General features: G+C 45.7%; 1 protein-coding gene across 1 annotated transcript in view; it reads right to left on the bottom strand.

Moving 5' to 3' along the window:
• Positions 1-4,196, bottom strand: part of RAMP1 (receptor activity modifying protein 1) — a 51,338-nt gene extending 47,142 nt beyond the window's left edge. The window contains exon 1 of the mRNA XM_057551957.1: positions 4,094-4,196. Within this exon, the coding sequence (XP_057407940.1) occupies positions 4,094-4,145 (52 nt within the window). The 5' untranslated portion in view covers positions 4,146-4,196. The remainder of the gene's footprint in view (positions 1-4,093) is intronic.
• Positions 4,197-13,935: the final 9,739 nt, after the last annotated feature.

Raw genomic sequence — 13,935 nt, 5'->3', positions numbered from 1 at the left:
CCAAGTTTCTGTTACCTGACTATGCCTTTCAGGCCTCTTCCCCCGGAACACGGGTTTGCTATGTGATACGTGAACTGCTTTCATTCCAGCCGACAATTGGCCTGAGTCTGTGACAGTAAGGCAGGCGTTATCATTCAGTCATTTGCTGGGTAAATTGCTGCCTTTGGGCCTCCCAGGTGAGGTCTGGCTCAGGAGAACCCTTCCTGGTGAGCCCGTTGGGTGTCGGGGTGCAGAGCCCCGGGGAGCAGGGTGGGCGCCACCCGGCTTGGCCGCGGAGGGCAGAGGGATGCGGGCCAGGTCTCTGGTCCCACAGAATCGACCGTGGGAACTGCACCCGGGAGGGAGGGTGCAATCGTGGAGGGAAATAAAGGAGACACTGTGAGGCCTAATGAGGAATAAATAAGAACGGCCTGGCTGTGATGCGACGCTCGGGCCCACGGGGTCCCCTGCTCCCCTGCCGAGACTTGGCAGTGGATCCTGCTCCAGTGAAGCTGCTTAGAGTCTGTGTTTTGAACGATGACTGAAGTGATGTCTTTCGATGTCAAAGAAAATACTAAAATAAAACAATCTTAGGGGAAAAACTTTTTTCTCCACCGACAACAATACGGTCATTATGTTACAAAGAATAAGTTCTTGTTTAGGTTGGGAGCCTCCTCTTGCCGCTGTGTTGACATAACCCTCCTCGCTAAGAACAAACACGTTCTCTAGAAATGTTACCCAGACCCAAGGTCATCCATCCTGGAGCAGGGAGGGCTGGTGCCAAGGACATCCCTGTAGGGGCTCCGTGTGTGTGTGTGTGTTGTGTGTGTGTGTGTGTGTGTGTGTGTGTGTGTGTGGAGAGCTGGTGGCTGGGGCCTGGGGACAGGACCGAGCCCCATCAGCATCGTGTTTTTCTCCATTTGCCAGGAAGAAAGTGCAGAGCAGGGGCGGGCGGGCGGGCACAGGGCCAGGGTAGGTGCTAAGGCCACAGCAGCCGCCCCATCTCCCCTTCACCCCTCCTAAGGCTGCAGCGTCTCCTCCTCGGGTCTTCCCGGAGTCCCCAGCAGAGCAAGAGGCTCTTGGGCAGGGATCCCACAGCCCTCAGGAGTGTGCCCTTCTCAGAGCCCCGTGAGCCTCTGCCACATATCAGGCACTGTTCTGCAAGGGACACGCCTGGCTCAGATGTGATGGGGTTACAGGATTGAGACGTTCACCTCTCGGGGCTCAATCTAGGCTCAGTCAGGCTCAATCAGGAGAGGTCTGGTCTGCCTCTGTCGGCTTGGACAGGTGCCCCACTCCCAGTCCCCCGAGGTTCCTGGGATGGGATCTGGCACCTGGCACTCACATCCAGCCGAGAGGAGAGAGTCAGAAGGCTCCAGGAGAAGACGGATTGTTCAGCCTGGGTCCCGTGCTCCTCCCTGAGATGATCCTGGGGGGCGGGCTGGGGCCAGGGCCCACTGAGTGGGGAGCCCTCCGTGCCAGGTGGACCTCGGGAGAGACGGGCTCTGTGCCCGAAGGAGTGGGATGCTGGTGGCCAAACCCGCGGGGCTGCAGGGTCGGCAGCTCAGCATCTTCACTGGAATTCACACCACATGGGGCGCCCACGTCGCACACTCTGCCAGACAGCACTTCTGAGTAGAAGCTGTGAAACTGCCTCATTCTGGGAGAAAAAAATCAGGAGGAACAGACTTTCCGAACTAGCTATTTGCCTTAAGTAAGGATTCCACCTACAACATTTCCTTGACGTGTTGCTCCCGCCACTTCCAATAAGGGCACAAACATCTCTCAACAGCCCTGGCCCGGCACTGACACTACGCACGCCGACTGGCACGCGCCTGTGGAATGAAAACAAAACCCAGAAACTTCTCCCTGCACCTGAACAGAACAGAGAGGGTAAGAAACAAACACACCAGGTCGATTAGCAAAAAGAATCCTCCCGACTTGGACTCCAGGATTAGAACCGCCTCCAGACGTAAAACAGCACGGTAATCTGCAGTAGTCACGTCGACTGCATTTCCTGTGATGCCCCGGTCGGTTCCAAACAGTTATACTTCCATTTATACAGACTCACATATTTCAATAAATATAGCAGCCTTGCAAGAAAACCCCCAACCGCCCCCAGCATGCCAGGGAAGGTGCGTGTTTCCCAGGACAGATGACAGATGAGTTCGTAGAGGACAGTGTCAGCCAGCCCTCCTGAGTAAAGGTGGACTCATAAAAACAGGAGCTTACAATGAAGTCATCATAGACTAACTCTGGGTCCTCTGGAAATGCCCCTTTTCTGATTGATGAAAAATAAGAAATGCCACCTTGTTTTTCTGGGTAGCAAAATCTTCATCACCAAGGAGATCTAGCTCACGTCACCACTTGGGAAGAAAACTGTGTGCTCCTGTAATTCTTCTAATTACCGCTGGGCTCCAATGACACTAATTAACGGATAACCTCATAAAGTTGTGTTTCTTTTTCCAAGATATAACATTAGCCAGACCTTTCAGAATAATGTTAAGATTCTAGGATTTTGAACTTCCACCAGAACATGTATTATTTTCTTGGTAAACAAGGAAGGTCTTTACATGTGACCGTGAAATAGTGTTTTATTTATACAAGCTTTAGAGGGTGCAGTTTCTGGACAGCAGTAAAGAACATTTATTTGTTTATTTACGTTTAAGAAATGAGCCAACCTGGCTCTCTAACTTGCTAAAACAGAAATGTTCATTTCTTAGGAAACTAAAACAGTAAGTTTCACGTCAAGCCCATAGATCCTAATGCAAAAGAAGAGAATAATATTATTATAAGACTGGGCTGGGCTTCCCTGGTGGCACAGTGGTTAAGAATCCGCCTGCCAATGCAGGGGACACGGGTTCAAGCCCTGGTCCAGGAAGATCCCACATGCCGCGGAGCAACTAAGCCTGTGCACCACAACTACTGAGCCTGAGCTCTAGAGCCCGTGAGCCACAACTACTGAGGCTGCGTGCTGCAACTACTGAAGCCCGCGCGCCTAGATCCTGTGCTCCGCAACAAAAAGCCACAGCAATGAGCAGCCCCCGCTCGCCACAACTAGAGAAAGCCCGCGCGCATCAACGAAGACCCAACACAGCCAAAAAAAAATAAAATAAATAAATTTATTAAAAAAAAAAAAAAAAGACTGGGCTTTTCACATAGCTTCAGCCAAAACACTTATGTGGCAAGATCAGCTTTCAGATTACACTCTACTGAAGCAGATACTAAGGGTTTTAGGCAGATCCAACACTCCTTGGCGAATAGGGAGATTGGAATTGCAGCCCCTCTCGTCCCAGACAAGCCCCACGGCCCCAAGCTGCTTCTCCAGCAGCTACAAAGCAGTGTGGTGTCACCCCTTCACCGAGGGGCACCTCGCGGCAGGTGCTTCGGACCGGCATCATCTGTTCGGCAGCCAAGACACAGGTCTCCCAGGGCTACTGGATTCTTTCACTCTAAAAGACCTATTTAGTTTTTATTAAAAGGTAACTAACTAAATACACGAAATGAGTCCAGCAGTTAAAGCAGTTTAGGAAGGTTGCTTAGCATTTTGTGAAAACATTGTGGACAGGGAAGTGAAGATGACAATTTCTCGTGAAATTTTGCTAAGGCTGGTGCAGGTTCCTGTCACCACGGGGTTTCCATCTACAATCTCTCAAAACAGAAAGCCGAGCGTGTCCCGCCGCCTCACCAAGGGTCCCTCTTTGAACTTCTATTAGCCAGAAGTGACAAGTCAACAACAAACAACAACAAGCTGTGGAGATGTCCCCGAAGAGGACAAAGGAGGCTTATTGGCAAATCAGCAACTGCTGGCCGTGACAGAGTCAGATTTTCAGTTTTAACTAATTTTCTAGGTAAACGGCCCGTGGTCTGATTCCGAAACCCTGAAACGGCCGCACCCGCAGCGCAGAGCCGGGAGCAGAGGTGCGGGAAGGGGGCCGCGCGGCCGCCGTTTCCTCCTGAGCCGAGCGCTCCCGTGGGGCCGGGGTGGGGGGGAAGCGTCCGCCGCTCCAGAGCCCGCGACGCCTCCGAAGCCGCCCGTTCCCCCGAGGGAGGCGCCGCCCGCGGCCCCGTCCCGAGCCGGAGCCGGGGTGGCCGGCACCCCCGCCCTACTCACCCAGGAGCAGCCAGAGGCCGCGCCGCGGGAGGCCGCGCAGGCCCCGGGCCATGTCCGCAGCCGAGTCCGCCCGCCGCGCGCCCCGCCGAGGACTGAGCCCGCCGGGCGGCGCGCCGGGGGCGGGGGCGGGAGCGGAGCGGGCGGGGGCGGCGGCAGTGCGGCCCGCCGGGGCTGGGGGGCGCCGGGACCCAAAAGGACGGCCGACAGCGGGGGAGCCGGGCTCGCCAGCACCTGCCGGCCGGGGCGCCGGGGCTGAGGCTGAACCTGCGAGGCGACCCGGCCCTCGGCGAGTAGCCCTGAGAGCGCGGAGCGAGCGCGGGGCCGGGACCCTTCCCGGGCGAGCGCACACCCGGGCTCCGGGGGACGCTCCTGAAGTGTCTGACAAACAAGACACTTGTTTAACTAGGGCGGCTCTTCTAGACAGGGCATCTCCATGTCAACCCGGGCACCATCCCTCCTCCTCTCCCTGGGTTACAACCGCCCACTCCTACCTCGGGGGTCTGCTTTGCAAAAGGCCAAGGCCACCCTTGCCCATCCACCTCTCCCAAGGTGCAGGCACTGGGGATCCTGAGAGGACAAAACCAGTCCCGGGGCCTGGGGAGACTCAGAGTAACCAAAAAAGGACCCATAGGTCCAATGAGGAACTGGAAAGACAAGATGAGGAAGAGGGTGCGGGCGCAGGGGAGGCGGTGCACGGAGGCCCTGAGGCTGGAGGGAAGAGGGCTCTTGGGGGCACAGAAAGGTAGCCCTGGTGGACTTGCTGCCTAGAATGGGTGGTGAGAGGCAGAGGAGGCTGGGAAGGCCTCGTTCTGACTCTGAACTTGTGTAAAAAGAGAAGGGCTCCCTAGGGTGACACATGAGAGCCCCGGGAAGCCTGAGGAAGCACAGATTTCCCCAGCTTGCTTGCTCAGACCTGACCTGGGAGGCATCAGCCCAGCATAGCTGAGCTGACCTGGGCTCTCCAAGCTCTTCTGGTGGCTGGATTCACCTTGCAGTGGTTGCTTCTTGTGACAAACTATTCCAAGAACTCTGAGCAATTGAGTAAACTTATGCTCATGCTAAGGAATCAGCCACTGCCCTAGGGAGGAGGAAGAATCACTACCCCAAGAGCAACTCACATCTTTGTGGCTGAAGCTTCATACATGTAGCAGAGTGCCTAGTGCAGAATTCTGTGGTCAGCCCATGTGGGCTGACTCAGCACTTCCCTCTGCTGAGTGAAAGGCAACAGGGCCACCTGCTGTCAGCTCAGAGAACAGGCGGCAGCTGACAGCCAGCTGGTTGGGAGGGCACTCAGGGCCAGCATGCCTACAACCCGGGGGTCCCATGTGTCCTGATAGGGGTCTGTGTCAGATGGTGGCGGAGGCCACATGCGCTCTTGACTTGAGTAGCCCCTCTTCCCAGACCTTAGGAGGATACACCCCAGTGGGTGGCCTGGCCTCTCTCACTTTATTCATTTAAGAAACATCTGAGTCCCAACTGTGTGCAAGACTGTGCTGCGTAAACAAGGCAGGTCCTGCGCTTCAGTTGGTGGATCTAGTGAGGAACATCCAGAAAATCTAAGTAACACGAATGCTGTGATACAGGAACCACACGTATGGGGCCTGGTGTGCCTGGCTCAGCTGCAGTGTTCAGAAGCCTTGAGGGCTGGGTGGAGGAGTGTGTAAGGGGCTCAAGGCCAGAGTAAAGAGCCAGTGACCGGGGACCAGGCCAGGTGGGAAAGGCGTGGTTACGGGACATGAGTGGGGCCCAGCCCAACCCTGTGAACCCTATACTGGGGACAGCCAGTCACTGGTTAGGGAGAAGAGCGGGCATCTCTGCTGCTCTCAGACTCGCCCTCCACTCACCCTTTTGAGTCACCCTTTCCACCCTTGGTCTGTGGGCCTCTCTGCATCTTCTTATGGTCAGCTCCTTCTTCATTACCCCAGGTACCTTCATTAACCTGGGACCCCATTTGGGGTCAGCAGGAGCCATTCTTTGCAACATGTTCTTTGAGGCTCAACTGCAACAGGAGGCATGGTCTGAGCAGGGGAAGCCCTCTGCCATTTCTCCTCCATTTTCTCACACTCACCACCCTAACAGACACATGTACCTAGCAAGACAAAGTGTATTTCTCAAGTTCATGTACTTAGGAAGTTCACAGTTCTCTTGGGAATGCCAAAGTCAAGAGGTATACACACCATGGCACTTTCTCCCCTAATGGTTTTCTTTTCTGCACCTTGGGTCTGGGTAAGAGATGCCCCAGTAATTATGATGGGTTTTCCCTTCTGCAGAGGTAGGAAAGTGGGACAAACTCTTTAACACCTGTTCTTATAGCTGTGACACATATCTAAGAGTTGACAATTTTGCCCTGGCTAGATTTTGTCCGATGTATCTGTATTTCTAGCTGGTAGCATGGAAAATCATTCCTCTCCCTGGGCACCTCCATCTACATGGATGCTAGGTTAAACAACGGAAGAGTTGAGAAAATGGCCAAGTGCTTTACTGTATGCACAGTAGGGTTAAAGACACAATCTAGATAGTTCAACAAGACCTGGTCAACTTTACTAAAAATTCAAAATTAAAAGAAGACTTCTGTTTCCAGCCATGATGAAATAAGAGGGAGTGGATTTACCCTCCCCACTTCAACAAAAGAACTGGACAAAACAGATCAACAACACTTGTCACACTGGACCCCAGGAGAAGGATCCCTAAGAGATGGGAAACAGCTCTATTACAAATACATAACACAACCACACTGAAGGCGATCAGGAATAAAAGACAGAACCTAAGTAACTTTAGAGAATGATATTCTGACTGCACACTGTAAGGATAAAGACAAAAAGAACTTTACACATATGCTGTACTCCAGGTAGTAAATGTTTCTCCCAGGGGTCTGATTTAGCAATGCTGTCATGACTTGATGTGTACGCTAGATCTGAATAAACAACTACAGGTGTGTCTGGGTGCACAGATTGACAGAAATGCATACATTTCCTAGTTCTCTCTGCTGAGAGGGCCTACGACCAACTCCAACAGCAGTGAGCACATCTACTGACCAGATCTTGGTTTCTAAACATCATTCTCAAAGAAAAGGAAACACAGCTTGTTGGAGAAGTGGCTGATTCCAGGGCTGGTGCAGGGAACACATAAGATGAGCCTAAAATATTCTGTGGTGCCAGAAAATAAGCAAGTACTTGAAAAAGGATGGTGATTTTCAAAGACAAAGAACCCAACCCAAAGAAGCTCCTAATCCCTACAGCTGGAATAATCTGAGCGACAAAATAAGCAATGATAGTGTTATAACTCACAGAACAGAATGAACATCACTGAGTCCATATTGAAATAAATAATTGAATAAATACATGGGGGAGAAAGGACAGCTTTTCCTTACGGGACAATTCTAAGTAATAAATGTAGAAGGTAAGACAGACATACAAAATCATCATTAGACAAACACCACAAGAATAACTGTTTCAGGCAAGATTTGCTAATGGATGCTAAACCAGTGAGCACAAGTTTTAGGAGAAACAGGTATTTACATATCAGCAAAGACCTCCCTCAGTTACGAAGGAAAAATAGTAATACCGATAAAATACAGTGGAGGAACCCAACAGAAGCCGCCATAACCAAGTGATGAAGGATAATATCACCTGTAGGAGATGGCTCATGTACCCCAGATATGAAGTACTGAAGACCTCTTCTGTGGTATTCTTTATCATAAAATGCATAACCTCAATCTCATCAGGAGAAAACAGCTGATAAATCAAAATTGAGAGGCATTTTAGAAAAACAGCTAATCAAATTACTCATCAGAAGTGTCAAGGTCATGGAAGACAGGAAAATAACTTAGGAACTGTCCCAGACTGGAGGGGATGGAGAAAACACAGTAACTAAATACAATGCAGGACACTGGCGTGGGCCCTGAAGCAGAAAAAGAACATTAGGGGTTAAAATTGGTGAAATCTTAATAAGATCTGTGGTCAGTAGTACTGCACCAATGTTAATTTCCCAGTTTTGATAATTTTACTGTGGTTATGTAAACTGTTAACATTACAGGAAGCCCAACCAAGGGCATACATGAACTCTCTGTACTATTTCTGCAACTTTTCTGTATTGGCTCTCAGCTTCCTCGCAGGAAAACTGAAGTTGTTTATAACAATGTCGATAATATACATAATAATGACATTCTCTGATCTGTCAGGGGACTATCACTATCAACCCTAAGTATCATGATGTTATTAAGATAAAAGTTCTATATAAATACTAAGAGGTGGCGGTTCATTTAATACTCATAGTTCACACCTACTTTATCCCCAAGAATCAAAATTCAGGCAAAGATACACAGAACCTATAAGCAATCTTATATTGTTCCTAGCAGTTCTCTAGAGGTAACACTTATAGCTGTATTAGTTTTCTATTGCTGATGTAACACATCACCACAAGCTGGGTGGCTTGAACAATACAGATTTATTATCTCATACTTCTGTTAAGTCAGAAGTCGGAGACAGGTTTCACCAGGCTAAAATCAAGATGTCGGCAGGGCTGCATTGCTGCTGGTAGCTCTAGGGGACAATGTTTCCTTGCCTTTTGCAGCTTCTAAAGTCCACTTGCAATCCTTGGCTCCTAGCCACCTTCCTCCATCTTCAAAGCCAGTAACAAGTGGGTGAAGCCCTTCTCGAAATGCCATTTCTCTGGTTCTCTCTTCTGCCCACCCAGATAATCCAGGATCATCTTTCCATCTCAAGGTCAGCTGATTAGCAACCTTACTTGCTTCTGTACCCTTAACTCCCTTTTGCCATGTGACGCATTCACAGGTTTGGGCATGAAGACTGGTCAGCTTGGAGGGCCATTGCTTCGCTGACCACAGGAGCTAACACTTATTAAACATTTTACTATATGCCAGATAGATACTTTGCAATAAGTAACAATGATCAATAATGAAAAAAAGTTAAGTCAATATATGCAGAACTCTGGCTGAAAAACTATTTTTTAAAAAAGAAACTACCTGTAATATTGAGCTTCTCAGTTATACATATTATCTCCTTGGACTAGAATTAACATTGGCATTAGGCAGAGCCAACTGGGAATTTTTAGTTCCACTTTTTTGGTGATAGTCTCAGGGTATTTTACAACATCCCAGGCCTCTGGTGATCTCCAAACATAACTACCTGTATATTCTATGTGGTATAGCTAAAGTGCTCTTTGGTGTCCCAGTAATACAGTATGAAAGAAAAATGCTTCTGAGCAATAATTAAGTCTGCTAAAATTATCTGCAACTTTGCTGGCTGAAGATATTTGGAAACCTGGATAATTTGACCAGTCTTTTAAATTCTATAACAATTTAATTAACCAATGTCAAATTAGAGGTCTTAGAGAATAAGATAAATACTGCTTTTTCACTTGCAGTTCCAAAGATTCATGAATTTCTCCAGTTTCTACACTTTACTTGGGAAGCTTAATAACAGTGTTCAGTTTACATGGTCATGGCTAAAAGCCTTTTGATCTAAAAGTTGCCTGATCTTTATACCTTTAGGTTTTGAAGAGGACATCTTTATTTCAAAAAACCTCAAAGTTATAATTTCAAATGATCCTTTCTATATTTTCGATTACTAAATTGAATTCAGTAATTTGGTCTCTATGTATTCTAAAAGAGAATTCCACTGAATTAAATCCTTCTAGAAACAAACAACTAGAGGTATACTTCTCATGGCTGCTAGTATGTTAAAAATAATGTCTAATCCATGTTTCAACTTTATTAAAAAAGGTTACTCTGAATGTAGCCTTTTAATATAAATAACCATATGATTTAACAGATAGGAAGAAATCTCCATAATTCTAGGATTCTACTAACTTGATGTATGGCCAAAACTAGAGAATCATCTACTAATTTGATGATTCTCAAGTTTCATTTAATCGAGTCCTTTAAAAAATTTTTTAAAAAAATTAATTAATTTATTTTTGGCTGCGCTGGGTTGCTGCACACAGGCTTTCCCTAGTTGTGGTGAGTGGGGGCTACTCGTCGTTGTGGTGCGCGGGCTTCTCATTGCGGTGGCTTCTCTTGTTGCGGAGCACAGGCTCTAGGCACACGTGCTCAGTAGTTGTGGCACACAGGCTTAGTTGCTCCGCGGCATGTGGGATCTTTCCGGACCAGGGCTCGAACCCATGTTCCCTGCATTGGCAGGCGGATTCTTAACCACTGCGCCACCAGGGAAGTCCCTCCCAATTTTTTTTTAACATCCTGGAACCCAATTTCTGGTAGACGTTTGGACTGGGTCTGGTAATAACCGGAGACAAATTAATATAGGAAATAAGCCCAAAAAGTCCATGAAAGAGGAAAAATTTGAAATCCAATAGTTTGATCTATAGCCTTACTGTCCATTTGTATTCCATATAAACACTGGTAGGTAATTTACACTTGGAAAATGCCACCAAACCTGCAGAAAGTATTAAATTTTACTATAGATTCTACCTTTATTAAATATAAGTACACCAAATATAAATGTTAAATGGGTAACTTTTAATCAAGCAATACCAACTAAATATTGAATGCTCTAAACATTGTAAACTGAAGAAGAAAATGCATATTTGTTCATCTTACTACTAGTAAAACTCCAACTTTAAACAGTATGTTACTTTTAAAAGTAAGCAATTAAAGAAATTTATGTTATCAGATAAAGCATAAAATTAGGTCTTGAAAAGTGTTCCAATTTACACTCTAACCTAATATAACAACTTATTACAAAATGAACATAATATGGTGACCATTTAAATTTAAGTACTTTACCAAAGTTCACTCTTCCTAGTGAAAGCAGGGAAAATACATCTAAATGTTTAATACTAAAGTCATAAAAATGCATAAAATGTATACAACAGTAATTTAACTATCTTGGAAACTTAAAAATATACATATTCCAAAATGTATATCTATCGACTCAGTTTATTTGCTATCCTATGGTTCAATATAAGAGTCTTAAAGACAACTGAAAAGTAGAACTAAGGACTTCAGGTAAATTATATTTTTCATATATGAAATAATAATAAACTTTTTCTTGGTCAACATTTAAAAAACTGATTTAACACAGAGTTTTAAAAATGACACCATTTCTGTTTCTGATCCAAAACATACAGCTTCAAGTCTCTAAGTAACAAGTTTGAAATATAAAGTTTATAAACATTAAAAATTATCTTTTAATTTTATATAGAGAGATCTTTATATTGTAGAAACAACAGTTGCTAGAGTTTAAGAGAGGGCTATATAAAGTAGAATATTATAAACAGCTAAACCCATTTACCAAGCCTATTTAATTGCATCGTTTTGCTGTTACCACAATTTTTTCCTAAGTGCTGTAGAATATTCTCTGCAGGAGGGAGCTCATGCTTTCCAAAGAAATTCTATAGGTCAAGAAAAGAAGGAAGAAATAAACAATAAAATGTGCTATGCTAAATCTAAATTCCAGAAAAGTATATAGTTATCAGTACACTCTACTAAACCAATCATTGTAATTAAACTGATTTATCATATAAATGAATATCATATATACCTATTTACCATTAAGTTCTACCCCTTGACTAAGCATATCACTAAACTCAGTAAATACTCAGAAGTGGAACTGTTGGATCATGTGTTAATTGTAGTTTAATATTTTGAGGAAGTGTCATACCATTTTCCACAGTGGCTGCACTATTTTACATTCCCATCAGCAATGCACAAAGTTTCCAATTTCTCCACATCCTCACCAACATTTGTTATTTTCTGGTTTTTTGGGGGGATACCAGCCATTCTAATGGGTATGAAGTGGGTATCCCATTGTGGGTTTTTTGGGTTTTTTTAATAAATTTATTTTTGGCTGTGTTGGGTCTTCGTTGTTGCACGCAGGCTTTCTCTAGTTGTGGCGAGCAGGGGCTACTCTTCATTGCGGTGCGTGGGCTTCTGATTGCGGTGGATTCTCTTGTTGCAGAGCACGGGCTCTAGGCACGCAGGCTTCAGTAGTTGTGGCACGTGGGCTCAGTAGTTGTGGCTTGCAGGCTCTAGAGTGCAGGCTCAGTAGTTGTGGCGCACAGGCTTAGTTGCTCCGCGGCACGTGGGATCTTCCCGGACCTGGGCTCGAACCCGTGTCCCCTGCCTTTGCAGGTGGATTCTCAACCACTGCGCCACCAGGGAAGTCCCCCCCTCCACCCCCTGCCCACCATTGTGATTTTGATTGCATTTCCTTAGTGACTAGTGATAATGAGCCTATTTTTATGTGCTTATTGGCCATTTGCATATCTTCTTTGGAGAAATGTCTATTCAAATCCTTTGTCCATTTTTAAATTGGGTTTTTGTTTTTGTTGTTGAGTTGTAAGTATTCTTTATATATCTATATAGATTATATAGATAGGTAGATATAGATAAATATGATAGATATAGATATAGATATATTCTTTATATCCTTATCAGATAATATGGTTTACAAATATTTCCTCTTATTCTGTGGGTTGCCTTTTCACTGCTGATAATGTCCTTTAATGCACAAAAGTTTTAAATTTTGATGAAGTTTAATTTATCTGTCTTTTCTTTTGTTGTCTGTTATTGGTGTCATACCCAAGAAATCAATGCCGTGAAGCTTTTCCTCTGTGTTTTCTTCTAAGAGTTTTATAGTTTTAGGTCTTACGTTTAGGTATTTGATCCATTTTGAGTTAGTTTTTGTATACAGTGTAAGGCAGGAGTCCCCGACCTTTCTGGCACCAGGGATTGGTTTCATGGAAGACAATTTTTCCACGGGGGTGGGGTGGGGGAGGGAGTGGGATGGTTTAGGCAGTAATGCGAGTGATGGTTTAGGAAGTAATGCAAGCAATGCGGAGCAGCAGATGAAGCTTTGCTAAGCTAGCCCGAGGCTCACCTCCTGCTGTGCGGCCTGGCTCCTAACAGGCCATGGACCGATACTGGTCCCCGGGGGTTGGGGAACCCTGGTGTAAGATAAGGGTCCAACTCCACCCCAGAGATTACAACTATACTCTATTTATCAAAGTCTGATATCAACTGGTACATGTGTAGAAAAGAATTAACACAGCAGGCCTGAGATGACAGTCATCCATAGAAAGACCTGCTTGCAAGACACCTCCCTGGTGTCTAGGAACTTAGATTTCAGGAGGGTTCCCACCAATCCTAGTAGTGATAAGGGTGGCTCACTGTGCCAAAACTGTATAAACAATGTAGTTTGTGCTGAACAGCTGCTTTCCTTCTGAGAGTCTGGAACTTTTGGTACATGCTAGACGGTGGGTACCTATGTGTCCAGCCTCCAACAAAAATATTAGGCACTGAATCTCTAATGAGGGTAGACAACATTTCATATGAGTTGTCATAACTCATTACTTGAGGAAACAAGCATGTCTTATGTGACTCTACTCGGGGGAGGACTATATGAAGCTTGTGCCTGATTTCCTCCAGACATCACCCTATGTGCCTCTTCCCTTTGCTGGTTTTGCTCTGTATCCTTTCATTGCCATAAGTCATAGCCATGAGTACAACTATATACTGAGTCATGTGAGTTCTCCTAATGTTTCACTAAGCCTTGGGGGTGGTACTGGGGACCCCCGACACAGGACATTTTACCCTCTTCCCAAGCTACAAGGTGCTCAGAATAGTTGCAGTACTTAATCCTCTCTCAATTTATATGCTACTATTGTCATACATGTTAATTATATTAGACCCTATAAAATACCATTATTGTTTTATACAGTATTAGTTGATATAAACATTTTGATCTTCAGTACATCTGCATCTCTGACCTTTCATCTAAAATCACTGTCCTTCTTCCTAGAAAACACTCTTTAGTATTTTAATACAATGGGTCTTCTAAGTAACAAATTATCTTAGTTTTTAA

This window comes from Balaenoptera acutorostrata, chromosome 8 (genome assembly GCF_949987535.1).
Source record: "Balaenoptera acutorostrata chromosome 8, mBalAcu1.1, whole genome shotgun sequence".
Classification (NCBI taxonomy): Eukaryota; Metazoa; Chordata; class Mammalia; order Artiodactyla; family Balaenopteridae; genus Balaenoptera; species Balaenoptera acutorostrata.
Note: the sequence above shows the minus strand (reverse complement) of the source record. Positions and strands in the feature narration are given on the sequence as shown.